Below are 12,489 nucleotides of genomic sequence, written 5' to 3' on the forward strand. Positions count from 1 at the left end.
CTGAATCTGGGCCAGCCATGTTGAGAATGTGTAAGAGAGAGGATTACAGTGGAGTGGATCTCAGCGGGTCTGTGACCTGTCACTCTGCCAATGAGGTGTTGATACAGGATAACAGACTTCTTGATGGGCCAATGCTATTTCCAGACCAGTCCTGAGTAACAGCACTGCCGTGTAAAGAAAGAAGAGCAGAAGAGACCAGGGCGAGAGATGGGGCAAGAATGATGTCCCACCTCCCACTAGGCTCCCCCTCTTTCAAAGTAGGTTGCTTTCTGGCTTTTAAGTATCACACTCCTGTATTAAGTCATCAGGTGGAAATTAGGATTTAGGATTTCCAAATGACCATGCAGGACAAGAATAGAGTAAGACACAGGCAGACAGAGTACAATTAAGGAAATATAACTGAGGATGGGTCTTCTAGCAATTGTTTACCTTTGTTCGTGTTATTTGATTAACATTATGGCTTAGGAAGTGTAATCAAGTAACGATTTTTGAAGTTCATTCATTCAACAAACATTTATTGAGTATCTACTATGCGCCAGGCGATTGCTAGGCACTTGGGATACAGAGAAGAACGAGACATTCCTTGCTCTCAGGGAGCTCACAGTCTAATAGCGGAGACAGACACATAAACGAGTAACTACCATACAATGACGTCAGTGCCAGCCAAGGTGTATATAAGGCGCTCGGCAAGCCCAGAGAAAGGACTTTGTCATTAAGCCTCGTGGAATCGGGGAAGCTTTCATGGAGAAAAGTGACAACCAAGTAGACTTGAAGGAGAAACAGGACTTCACCAGGAAGACAAAGGAGGGTAGGGAGAGACATTCTAGGCTGAGGAGACAGCAGGCACAAAAGCAAGGAAGCGTGACAAAGCAGGACACGACGGGGAACCACAGGTAGCTCCGCGTGGCTGAGATCTCATCTGCATGTGAAGAAGTCGTGAAGTATGAGGTCGGGAAGGGAGTATGAGATCAGAGAGTGAAGAGCTTTGTATGTGGGACTAAGAAATTTGGACTGTTTCCTGGAAGCAATGAGAAGGCACTGAAGAATCCAAAGCAGGGAGTGACATGGTCAGATCTGCCCACTGGATCGGCCTGGATGGAAGATGGTTTGAAAGGGAGGTGAGCCTAGAGGGAGGGACACCAGACAGGAGGCAGCCCGGGCAAGAGATGCTCACGGGCGCTTCGAAGGCGGTGAGGGTGAAGAGGTGACAGACTGGAGAGATACCTGGGAGGAAGCTTGACGAGACCTGATGATTGATGATGATACCAAGAGCAAAACCGCCTGAGCAATGAAATAATACTCAAAAGAGGCATTGAGAAAATCCAAACCAAGGGCCCCCGTCCTCCCTTCCTTGGTGTTCCCATCGTCCTCTGAAATCAGCGCATCTGCTGGGTGTGAATAAAAGAAGAGCCACAGGGTACATGTGGTCAGACTTCTCTAATTCAGACACCACTAACTCGGACTCTGCAATGGTTCAGACAGACTGTCTGTGAGTCCTACTGAGTAAGAATTTCAACCTACTTTCTTCCTCCGTGTCTTTTCAAGCCTTTAGTCACCAGTGAAAGCAGTGATTTCTTCTGCAATCAAGCGCTTGAGGTGCAGTAGACAGCCGCGTACGTGGTGGCATCTGAGAGGCACCCAATATATGCCCCCCACCCAGGGGCCACAAGGCCTGAGATCCAATCATTAGCGATTCATTCCTTTGGGAGAGGCTTTGGTCCCTCTGGACTTCTCTTTTATAAGGCAACGCTTTTGGCTTTGACAGAAGGGATCAAGGTAGTACAAGAGGGTTAGGTAGGCATCTGTAGAAGAAGGTGATGCAGAAGGAAAGATTGAGGGATACGGAAGATAACGTTAAGATCTTGCCAAGGAACAGCCCTGCAAGCGCTCAAGAAACTACGATTCTTAAAGAATGCCTTCCACTTCCGGTTCCAGCAAATCACACTTGTACATCCTTGTACCTTAAGGAACTTCTGTGTTTTATGTTTATGATACGCTATCAGTTAGCGAAGGCCTAGGGTGACTCACAGTCTTTTCATGTACCTCATCCTGCTTAGGACCAATGAAAATCTCCAATGTGATTGATTTGTACAGAATATTACTACAAATGCATTCTCTGAGACTATTTTATAACTCATTCCAAATTATGGAGATTTAACTGCATTTGCAGTGTGTCAGTCAAGCCACAAGTGACAGGAGATCAAGACTCAGACTCTGACCTTGAAGAGTCGCATCTACAGCTCAAGAAGGTATGAAACAAAACAAAAAGAAGCAAAACAAAACTTTAAAAATTACTTACTTCACTTGTTTGGAGAATGGTGAACTTTGGCAGTTTAGTCTTTGAACTGGGTGCACTGGGTTTGCCATCCAAGAGTGACCCAAATGACAGATTCCCAAAGCTGTTCTCGAATTCAATTGAAGGTTTCAGCGTGGGAGAGATGTCCGGGGCTTGGTCCTGACCATCCATGGGTCTGACATATGCGGTTGGTTTTTGCTGCCCCACGCTTGTTTTGCAGTAAACCCCTGGTGGGAAGTTTTGAACCACGAGGCCACTGCTGGGAGCTAATAAAGAGGAGGCAACTAGGGGAGACCCAGGCGCCTGCAGTGTAAATTCAGATTCTTCTGGTGAGCTGGACTGAAAGATTTCTTTGAACGTATCCCCTCCACTGGACTTGAGGTTACCGTCTTCCTTTGCGGGTGGGTTTGACTCTTCAGCTGCTCCAACTTGAGGCTGTTCAGCTGGGTAGACGAAGAAGTCTTCCAGCCTGGCAGGGGGCTGGTCCTGTGTTGATGGCTGCGTCTTGTTGGGCTGACTACCAGCCTGGCTGGCCGGTACCACGCTAGTGTTCTGACTATCTCGTGGCCAGTCAGGTTTTGACTTCCGGTTGCTGTGTATTAGGGTTGAATTCAGTATCACAACAGAAGGTGGAGGCATTGGTGCCGAGGAGTGAGTGCTATCCTGATGAGGTGTGATCATTCGGTTCTTTTGTTCTGGAAAAAAGCTTGGTTCATTTTTGTTGATGGGAGTCTGGGGCACGGAATTCTTTGGGATTCCCACTAGATGATTCTGATTAGAATGGTTAGTTAACAAATCCTTCATTTCATCATAGTTTCCCAGCGTGTTCTGGACTCGGTTGGCAAGTGCATCACCTTTGTTTGTCTAAAATAACAAAAAGATGGGGGTGGGAGGAGAGAGAATGAATAGGTTTGTGTTTCCTAATGTTAATGTTTCATACAGATGCCCTAAGTAGACTAGCATATAGGGTTCCTTAAAATTCTCATGCTGCCATATAATTTCATACATTTCATGTGCTATGTAAGAGAAAGAAATCAATAACACTGTTGAAAGAGCCTCTTGGAATGAGCTGTGGGATTAACGTCTGTATACTCCCTGGCCTGTTCTTACTTAAACACGCTCATTGGGAGAAAGTTTTAAATTACGTTGCTTACGAATTTTATTAGCAAAATAACTTAATTTAGGTCCAATGAGTTGAACTGTACATTCTACACTGATTAACAACTTCCGCTTACTGATCACTGGAATTACCATAGAATGTTCGACTTATGTTTGTTCTTGACACGTCAGCCCTTTGTGCTACATTACACCATGAAAAAGCCTTAGCCCGTTGGATAAGGAAGTCAGTTAAACTGTGCTATCATGGCTACATGCAGTTTAGAAGAGGCATGGGCTTAAACAACATTGAATTGAGCTAACGTATGACTAAAGTGAATCCAATTCCTTTTAATCAAAGACTGCATAAATTATTGGTGTCTGCCCACATATTCTGGGGGCAACTGTGTTTACATATTGATGATTCACACGCGTTTACTCTGAAATGGTGCAAACTGTTCATCAACAGTGACTCAAGCTCTCCTCTGTCTTTTCCAGGGTTTAGAAAAATTTATTCAAGAATTTAAACTGTTGGTTAAGTAAATCAAAACAAAGTCCGGTTTTCAAAGTTGGCAACTACATCATTCTGTATGGAGAATCAACACAAGGACGTTTCAGTATACTCTCTTTACCTGCCAAAGGTGTTATCAAAACCAGCTGCTGAATTCAGGGGCAGAGGGCTGCTTTGTGTCTAGGCTGCATTACCCTGGCCCAAGATGTTGCAATGAAAGAAGGCTACCAGCATCCATGGAGACATCTGGCAGCAGGGCCAGCGCCTGGGGAAGACGGCCACCCTGTGTAGCCTCCATGTCCCAGGAGTCATAGGCAAGCTCTCCATGTACAGGAGGGGGTGACTACCTCCCCGCTGGTACAACCTCCACTGAAGACAGGTGTTTAACATCTAAGGTTGCTCACACGCCCTTAACACCTGGTGTGTGCCTATTCAAGCCTGGCATCTCAGGCTAAACCTAGGATGTATGGCTGCGTGCTGCTCTCTGTATGTCACGACGGGAGAGTGTGCGGATGAATGGAGGGTGAAGTGCTGGAAATAGATGAAATCACCCAGGGAAAGGAAACGAAGAATGAGAAGATCAGGCTCAGGAGAGAGCCCTGTGGAACGTCAACCTTTAAGAGAAGAGAAGGACCCAGCAAAGGATCCAGAGAAGGAGTAACCAGAGGGAATCGAGCTGGTCAACCTTGGCCTTGTTATTACCATAATCCCCACATACTGTATATAGCATTCAACTCGGGTCACGGGGCAAATCATATTCAAAGACTAAGGAAAAGCATGCTAATGATATGCTAAGAGGGCTCCATGGGGGATGGGGAGTTTTAGAGATCAAATAAATATATGTCAGTTTTAGTTTTCTTATACTCAGGAACATCTTATATTGCATCACGTGCAACCTTGGTGCTGAAGGAGTGATTAAACAATTACAGTTCCATATAATCCTCGGCTGAATAATCACTCCACGTTCAGAAGTACATTTGAAAGGCATGATTTAATAGGTAGAGAAGGGTAGAAGTCACTTTTATTCCCTGAAAGTCCCTAGGTTTGTCAGTTTTAATGGCAGAAATTACTTTTCAGCTAAGGCAAGAATAAACTCTTTGTATACAGCAGTCTCCTTCAAGGGAGGTGCCCAAGGAACCGTTTGGGCAGCAGCCAAAACCGGCCTCTATTCAATCCCTAAATTAAAAAACAAAGAGATTTCATTGTGGTCAGGGCCCAGTAGAATTCAACGCAAGCTGTAAATACTTGCAGGGCTGTGCTGGTCCCTCAAATAGTTTACCTCTTGGGCCAGATGATTGCCTGATAAAAACTGATACCTGCTATCTTCAGGATCTGACCCAACAAAGGGAAACAACACCATTTCATTTCCTATTTTTAAATGCCTCCATTTATATTGTCTCCTTTAATGAATTAAGACATGCTTCCTTCCATTAGACAAAGAGAATTCTATAACCTTTCCCTTTTTGCCTTAGCTACCAGGAAGCTCAAAGTTATTGACCTTTCATTGACAGTTCATTGATCATTTACTGAAAATTCTTTGAACTTTCATTGAAAGACAGTTCTAGAGAATCAGGACTTTGCCCCCAGATGTCACAGAGAACACCACAATACCTCAAAGTTCTGAGAAGTCATTCACTCTCTCTGGGCCAACATCATCAGGACCCAAGAACCTCAAGGCCCATTTGTTTGCAAGCAAGCTAGTCACATCCTTGTTCATATTTCAGCAGTAAGTAAAAAGGACATGTCCATCTTATCTTCAGTGGAGGGACCCTGCTTAGGTTTTAACGTCTCTTCATTTCGGTTTACTGTTTTACTGATCTGGGTTTCTGATGCATGCTTAGAATTTGTTTCCATCTCTAGATTTTAAAATATGCTTGAAATTAGGAGAATTTCTAAGCTGTCCAATGTCTAAAACTGTTGTCTACATGACTAAAATTAGACGAAGATTGAAAGCTCTCCAAATAAGTCTAGAAAATCCACCTCCTACTACATAGGGTCTACTACAGTTATGAGTTCTTCTCCAGCACAAAACTACGGGCTTTTCTTCAAGGTCAGAGACTACCTTTTATTCATCTTCACATCCTCAACACTGAGTACCATGTCTGATGCATCCTAGGTACTCAGCAAATTGTTGCTGAATTGAACAGAATCAAATTATAATTCATACCCTGCCTATATCAATAAAGGATTTGCAGTGGCTTGGAGTAAAGGGTACACAACCAGAAAAGCAAAGGTTAAGCTAACTTGGTTACTGTGACTGAACGTCAAATTGAACTTTGAGCTTCTTGATAGCTAAAGGCCAAAAGAAAAAGCTCATAGCTTATAGAATTCTCTTGTCTGATGGCAGGAAGCACATCCTAATTCCTTAAATGAGATAAACGTTTGCCGGATACTGAAAGGTGAAAAGGAATTCTTCTCATTGGTTCGGTTACAAGGTTACGAGAACCTCTGAACAGTAAAACAAGTCGTTTTTTCAGCACCAATTTTACAGAAGATGCAAAGACGTTTTTCACATGGCTTTTCCTTATGATGACTAAAAAGCAGAACTGTGTTAAAGTCTAACTCGGTGAAGGCATGCGTGCACACGGAGTTACGGGGCCAAGTTAATAGGTCCAACCGTAGGGCCTTCCTGTACACTAATGGCATAAGGGGTGGAGCTGGGATAACCTGGGGGGATGAAGGGAGGTCAATTCCCTTCCACTAGCTTCCTCACACAGCAATTGTCTCAGGGGGACTTGTGACCAGAACTACATAGCAGATATAGTTCAAGGCTGAGTTCACTGGTGACACTTTCTGAGTTGCTGATTGAAGGAAGATCCGTAACAGACGTGCTGTGGCTACAAGGAGCAATTACCGCGGTCATTCTAAAACACACACTGGTAAATTCAAAACACTCATGAGGCTGGGTTAGGCACAGAGGACACACAGACACACAGCCTCAAGAAGTCCACCACTCAACAATCTCAAAATAATTAACAGGGCTTCCCTGGTGGCGCAGTGGTTGAGAGTCCGCCTGCCGATGCAGTGGACGCGGGTTCGTGCCCCGGTCCGGGAAGATCCCACGTGCCGCGGAGCGGCTGGGCCCGTGAGCCATGGCCGCTGAGCCTGCGCGTCCGGAGCCTGTGCTCCGCAGCGGGAGAGGCCACAACAGTGAGAGGCCCGCGTACCATAAAAAAAAAAAAAATTAACAATACAGACCAGGTCGTCAGAGTCAACTCTCTGCCTTCCCAACACTGGAGGTGGGTAACTGTCAACCAGTTTTTAAATTTCTCAAGATGTCGATATAAGATCCACTGGCTAGAAAACCCAACGGGGCCTGAAATACATTTATGTACACCTACATGATGGACGCTCATTATACACCATAGCAACTTCTGGTTCACACTAAATCGTCTTCTTCATCCTCCCGAGTCTTAAGAAACTTTTTAAGGAGCAAGGGATTCTTAGCCGTCCTGGTTGCACATTATAAACATGGCAAAAATGGAAATTTAGCCATTTCAATCAATTACAGGCTTCTTTCAATTTGGCCAATTCTTTACTTCCCGTTCTTGATAATTGGTTGATTCCTTAAAGGTAACCTCCACAGCCATTATTTTCTAAGTAATCACAATTTCTCCATCATCAAGGAAATGCATTTTCCAAGTATTTTCAGGCATAAATTACATGTCTGGTTTGTGGCTCATGACTAACAGCACTCCTTCATTTAAGCTTTTTGCCTCTTATTACTTCGGCAAATGCAGAGCTGCCTCAGTTTGCTTCTAATGTTATCTACAAATCAGTAATATAATTTCATTGCAAGACCACTGTGCTAGGAGACTACTGTAAAAAATGAACCTCAAAACTGAAATAGCAAAATAATTTCAGTTTTGAGGTTCATTTTTTTCTTTTATTTCATTGTGGCTAATATATGTGATTTAGTAATTCCTTTTTTTTAATTCTAATATTTTTACAGTTAATCTCTCTAAGCTGTAAGTTGCTATTTCTTTCTCTAATTATAATAACGCTAACACCTTGAATTTGTATAGCACATTATGGATTTCAAAGCAAGGTTTCCGCGGATTGTCTGACTTGACCCTCACGATCACCGCGTGAGTCAGCACAGCCGTTCTGGTCTACTCTGGCTTCTACCTGCCCTGACCCAAATGACCTCGGATAAGCAACTTAATGTCTCTGCGCCTCGGTTTCCTCATCCTTGTTGAGCTGTGAAGAGCTGTAAAATGTCACTTGTTGTTATCATCAGTTATGTTTTCTATCAGCTACTAGTATTCACTTCAGAGAAAAGGAAACTCTAGGTCAGAGAAGTAAAGTTTCTTCCCCAAAGTCACACAGGAGGTAAGCTTATCGGGTCTTCTGACTTCTTGTCGAGGATAAACAGCTTCCTGTTACAGATATGGAGTCACACTTATGCGGATATGAGGCTGCAGAGAAGCTCACCTCAAATTCCTCATGGGAAACACGGGGAAAATGCGTACCCATATGCTGTAAGGGCTAGGCAAGCACGTGAAGAGAGCTCTAGCACGGTTCCTGGCACACAGGAGACGCTTGGTACATGCCAGTTCCTCTTTCCTCCCCATCTTTCCACACTAATCTAGACACGTCAAACGGCTTCACATTTTTCAAGCACTTTTGAACACATCCTTTTCAGCAGCACAGCACAAACTCAGATTTCAAAGCGACAAAAGCAGCCACCAAGGGACGTTACCCACCAGCACCCCAATCTAGGGGTGGTCAACATTCTTTCCATTCTGGGAGTGGTAGAGATGAAGCCAAGAAGGGAAAGAAATCAGCCAGGACCATGAGAGGACCCCATTTCTTCTCTCTGCCAAGAAAGGGCAGTGGGTCCTAGGGACTGATGCTCATTGGCTAGTTTATGAACTACCAAAGCCATCGGAGAGGCGATCGGGCCTCGTTTTAGGATTTAGAGTGGCAAGAAGTTTCCTTAAAGTCCTGATCAACCACCAGGAATTTTGATTTCTAATTTGGTAGGCATTCCTACCACAACCCTCAGGAAGAGTTGTGGTAGGAATGTCCTCATTTCTACCGGTGGGCCACAGGCCAGCTCTAGAACTCCCATTGCCACTGGCATGTCCAGATACACCAGTCCAGGTCTAGGGAGCTTTTAGAGGTGTACATCTGTTCTAGTATCGTGATATGGGGCAAAGGAGAAGCATACTGCCCAGTGATCTCCCAGGAAACCCTGAACATGTACACAGCACAAGATGGCAGTCAGTCATCAAAGCGGCAGTGAAAGAAAGAGAATTACCAGGTCATCAACTGTTAGCATTATTCCTTTCCTTCATAGTCTCGACTCCAAAACAAAGCCTCTTCCCCATCAAGTAGCATAAAGGCACCAGGCTACTGACCGCACACAGACCTGATGTACTCTTGTCGTATCAAGACAGATGACTTTTGAAAATGACAATGTTGATAACAGGTTCTTTAACTGCCTACTCAAAACTACACTACTTATATCTAAAAATAGATACGCATCTATATTACAGGCTTGTTAACGAGAAAGGGCATTTACCTTAAAGGTACAAGACCATTAATTCAACAAGACTTAAAATTATAAAGGGGGAAATAAGCCAAGGGTTCTACACCTCATAATAGTGTTAAGCATGGAGTAGATATTGAATTTTCAGAATGAGCCCTTTGAGTAAAGCTCATTTTTCTAACCCCTCCGAAGATAAGAGGTAAAACTCATCTGGTCATTCCTCTTTCTCAAGAAGGGATGAGGCATCTATCATCCTTTGACCTCTCTTCCGCTTTCTAGAAAATATGGAGGCCACAGCTTCTTATCGTGTCCCCAATCTTCCTTCCACTCTCCTGCTTCTTCCTCATCCTAACATTCCATTCCCACCTTCCTCCCCAAGGTTCATCACTCTTCACATGTTCTCAGTTTTGTATTTTCTCATCTCCTCCGGGACCTTGCTCTGCTCATCATCACCTCTCCCTCCTGTGTCTTCACCCTCACCTTCTCCACTGACATTGGTTCCTTCCCATCAATCTCTAAACACGTTCACGATTCTCTCCCCTTAAAAAAAGCTTCCTTCCAAATAATTGTTCCCCTCTCGTTCTACGTATCTTCCTTTCTTCCCCCCTCCATACAAAGACTCTCTGCAAGATCAAGTCTACATTCACTGCCTCTCTTTCTTTATTTCACCTTTTCCCATTTACTCCCCAACCCACAATGACTACCACCATCACCAAAGAAAACGACTCTCCCTTTCACCCCTTAAATGTTACTGCTCCTCAAGATTCTCTCTTTGTTCTCCTTACCCAGCCATCTGGCTTAGTGATAATACCCATTCTCACAGCTTCCACTGCCACCTACGTAGTAACACCTAACTCTCTCTCCTGACCACTCTCATTAGCTCCAGATCCATACACCCCAAGCCTACTGGATATCTCTCTCCCTTGACATCTTAAACCCATCATGCTCAAAGCAGAATTAATTACCTTTTCTCTACAAGCACCAACCTTGTTGTCCTCCTGAACAACCTGTTAATAACACCAGCCTCCTCTCAAGTCTAAAAGATCGGAATCGTTCATTCCTATCGCACACTCCACCTCCAGGCAGACACCTGCCCTATCACTTCAACTTCCTGGCTCTACTCTAAGTCCAGCCTGCCATGAACCCCCCTCAGCCAACGACAATAGCTTCTTTATCTGCCTCTAGTTTCCCTTCCCTCCAACCCACCACTCTCCACACTTCCAACATCATCTTTACAGTTCTTCGTCTGTCCCAGCCACGTCCTAACTTTAAAACTCGCGATGACTTCTCTTCGCGTACAGACTCATGTCCAAACTCCTTGGTACGAGGTAAGAAGTCTTCGGGCATCTTTCCCCTGCCTACCTCTTCAGCAGTTACCATGCGGTCATGCCCTCACTCATTCGTGATGATCTCTGCCACTGGACAAGGAATTCCTTGAAGGCAGGGTCTACGTCTTATTTCCCTTTGGACACTAGTCTAAGACGTGGCTGGCACACAGTGGGCCTTCAATAAATCCTTGTCAAGCTAACCATATCTCTACATGCGCACATTCAAAGGCAGTATAGAAATTAAATCAATTGAGATAGGAAAAATGGATTATTAAGGATTATACTATTATTGACAAATTGAAAACTAATAGTCTCTTTGTCAGACTTACCACATTTGGAAGGCACCTGAGTGTCTCAATCAAGAGCTGCTTGCTTAGTCTGAACAAGGCACCGGGACTCTGGCCTCACTAGTCACCAGTCCAGACAGCTTACTGTCTACCCCAGTCACTGTCGCCTAAATGGTGCTCTTCTAAAATCACAACTCGTGAACATTTCCTCTATTGTTGTTTTACCTCTTAGATCATTTGTGTTTCATTACAGAAAATTACCCTGCTAGTAAATGTCAATAAAAGCCAACCAGCTGCCAGCAATTCACCAAGATTCTTCTCCCAACCCCACCCCAAACAGAAAGTTCAGAGGCAGTCACTGTGAAATCAATACCTGTAGACATAGAAGTATGATCATTATTGGAGCTACACACTAGCCAGAATACCACTAGAAAATCAACCTAGCTACGCTACCTCTTCTGGTTGAGGCAATCTCCTAGCCCATGATTATTCATCACCGGGAAAAAAATGATTGGCTTTTCCCTTTCTCCTAGAACAGTGATTTTCAAAGAGTACTCGAACCACTGAACAGCTGCTAACAACCTAAAATGGAAACAGAAAGCAGTGGCCTTGCCATGGATGGCACTGATTGGGAGGAGAAACCGACATATCCATTGACATTCTGATGAAGTCTTCAGGGGCTGCCACGCTGATAATCAAAGTGAGACAAAGTGTCAGGGGGCACTCCCTGCTGTAGGTAGTGCTGGGCAGGAAAGAATTCTTTGGAGACAGGAAGTCTCATAAGTCCCTTGCAAATCCTACTGTGTTCCCCCAAGAAGATGGAATTTGTCTCTGAAGACTTCCTCAGAAACTTGCCATTGCCCCCAATACAGCATATGTGTATATTTCATTTGTAAAACATATTCTCCTGGAGATGATTTGGGTGTTTTGCAAATAGATTAAATGTTGATTAGTGCATTCAAAAATATAACAAGCAACCATTTTCCAGAAAGATAGATTACATACATATTCAGCTACCTTGTAGGGCTCCCCAAAAAGATCAAAGCCTGAAGAAAAGAGATCGTCTTCTTGCTGGACTTCTTGATTTCTCCGCTCCCATTCCCTTTTCTTAAGTGCACTACGGTCTTGTTCATAGTGACTGACATGCAAAGAAAAAAGACAAAAGGAGACAAAGATGAATTAGTCATGTAAGTTATTTAGATCTCCCTTGTTATCAATAAGGAGAAAAAACAAAACAACAAGCCGAGGCTACCCGAACTGATACTGCATAGAGAGCAGGGCTCCTTTTCTTTATTCTCAATGGGTCTAAGACCCTGACCAGTTCTTCCGAATACAGAAGAAAACAGAAACTTGCTTATTAGAAACTGTACTCGTGACCACTTAAGTATGGCATAATCCTCTTCCCTTGTCCTTACTTGATTACTACAGGCAATTACAGCAGAGTCCCCCAAAGTCAGTCCACTGCGCAAAAAAGTACT

The 12,489-nt window shown here is 44.0% G+C and overlaps 1 protein-coding gene across 1 annotated transcript in view; it reads right to left on the reverse strand.

Annotated features, from left to right (window-relative positions):
* The window catches only part of AFF2 (ALF transcription elongation factor 2), a 340,186-nt gene extending 327,906 nt beyond the window's left edge, over positions 1-12,280 (reverse strand). The window contains exons 1-3 of the mRNA XM_089903923.1: positions 12,264-12,280; positions 12,029-12,149; positions 2,300-3,160 (exon numbers count right to left, since the gene is read on the reverse strand). Coding sequence (XP_089760049.1) covers positions 2,300-3,160; positions 12,029-12,149; positions 12,264-12,280 — 999 coding nt within the window. The remainder of the gene's footprint in view (positions 1-2,299; positions 3,161-12,028; positions 12,150-12,263) is intronic.
* Positions 12,281-12,489: the final 209 nt, after the last annotated feature.

This window comes from Delphinapterus leucas, chromosome X (assembly GCF_059928025.1).
Source record: "Delphinapterus leucas isolate spDelLeu-1000000601 "Yukka" chromosome X, BTC_Dleu_Yukka2, whole genome shotgun sequence".
NCBI lineage: Eukaryota > Metazoa > Chordata > Mammalia > Artiodactyla > Monodontidae > Delphinapterus > Delphinapterus leucas.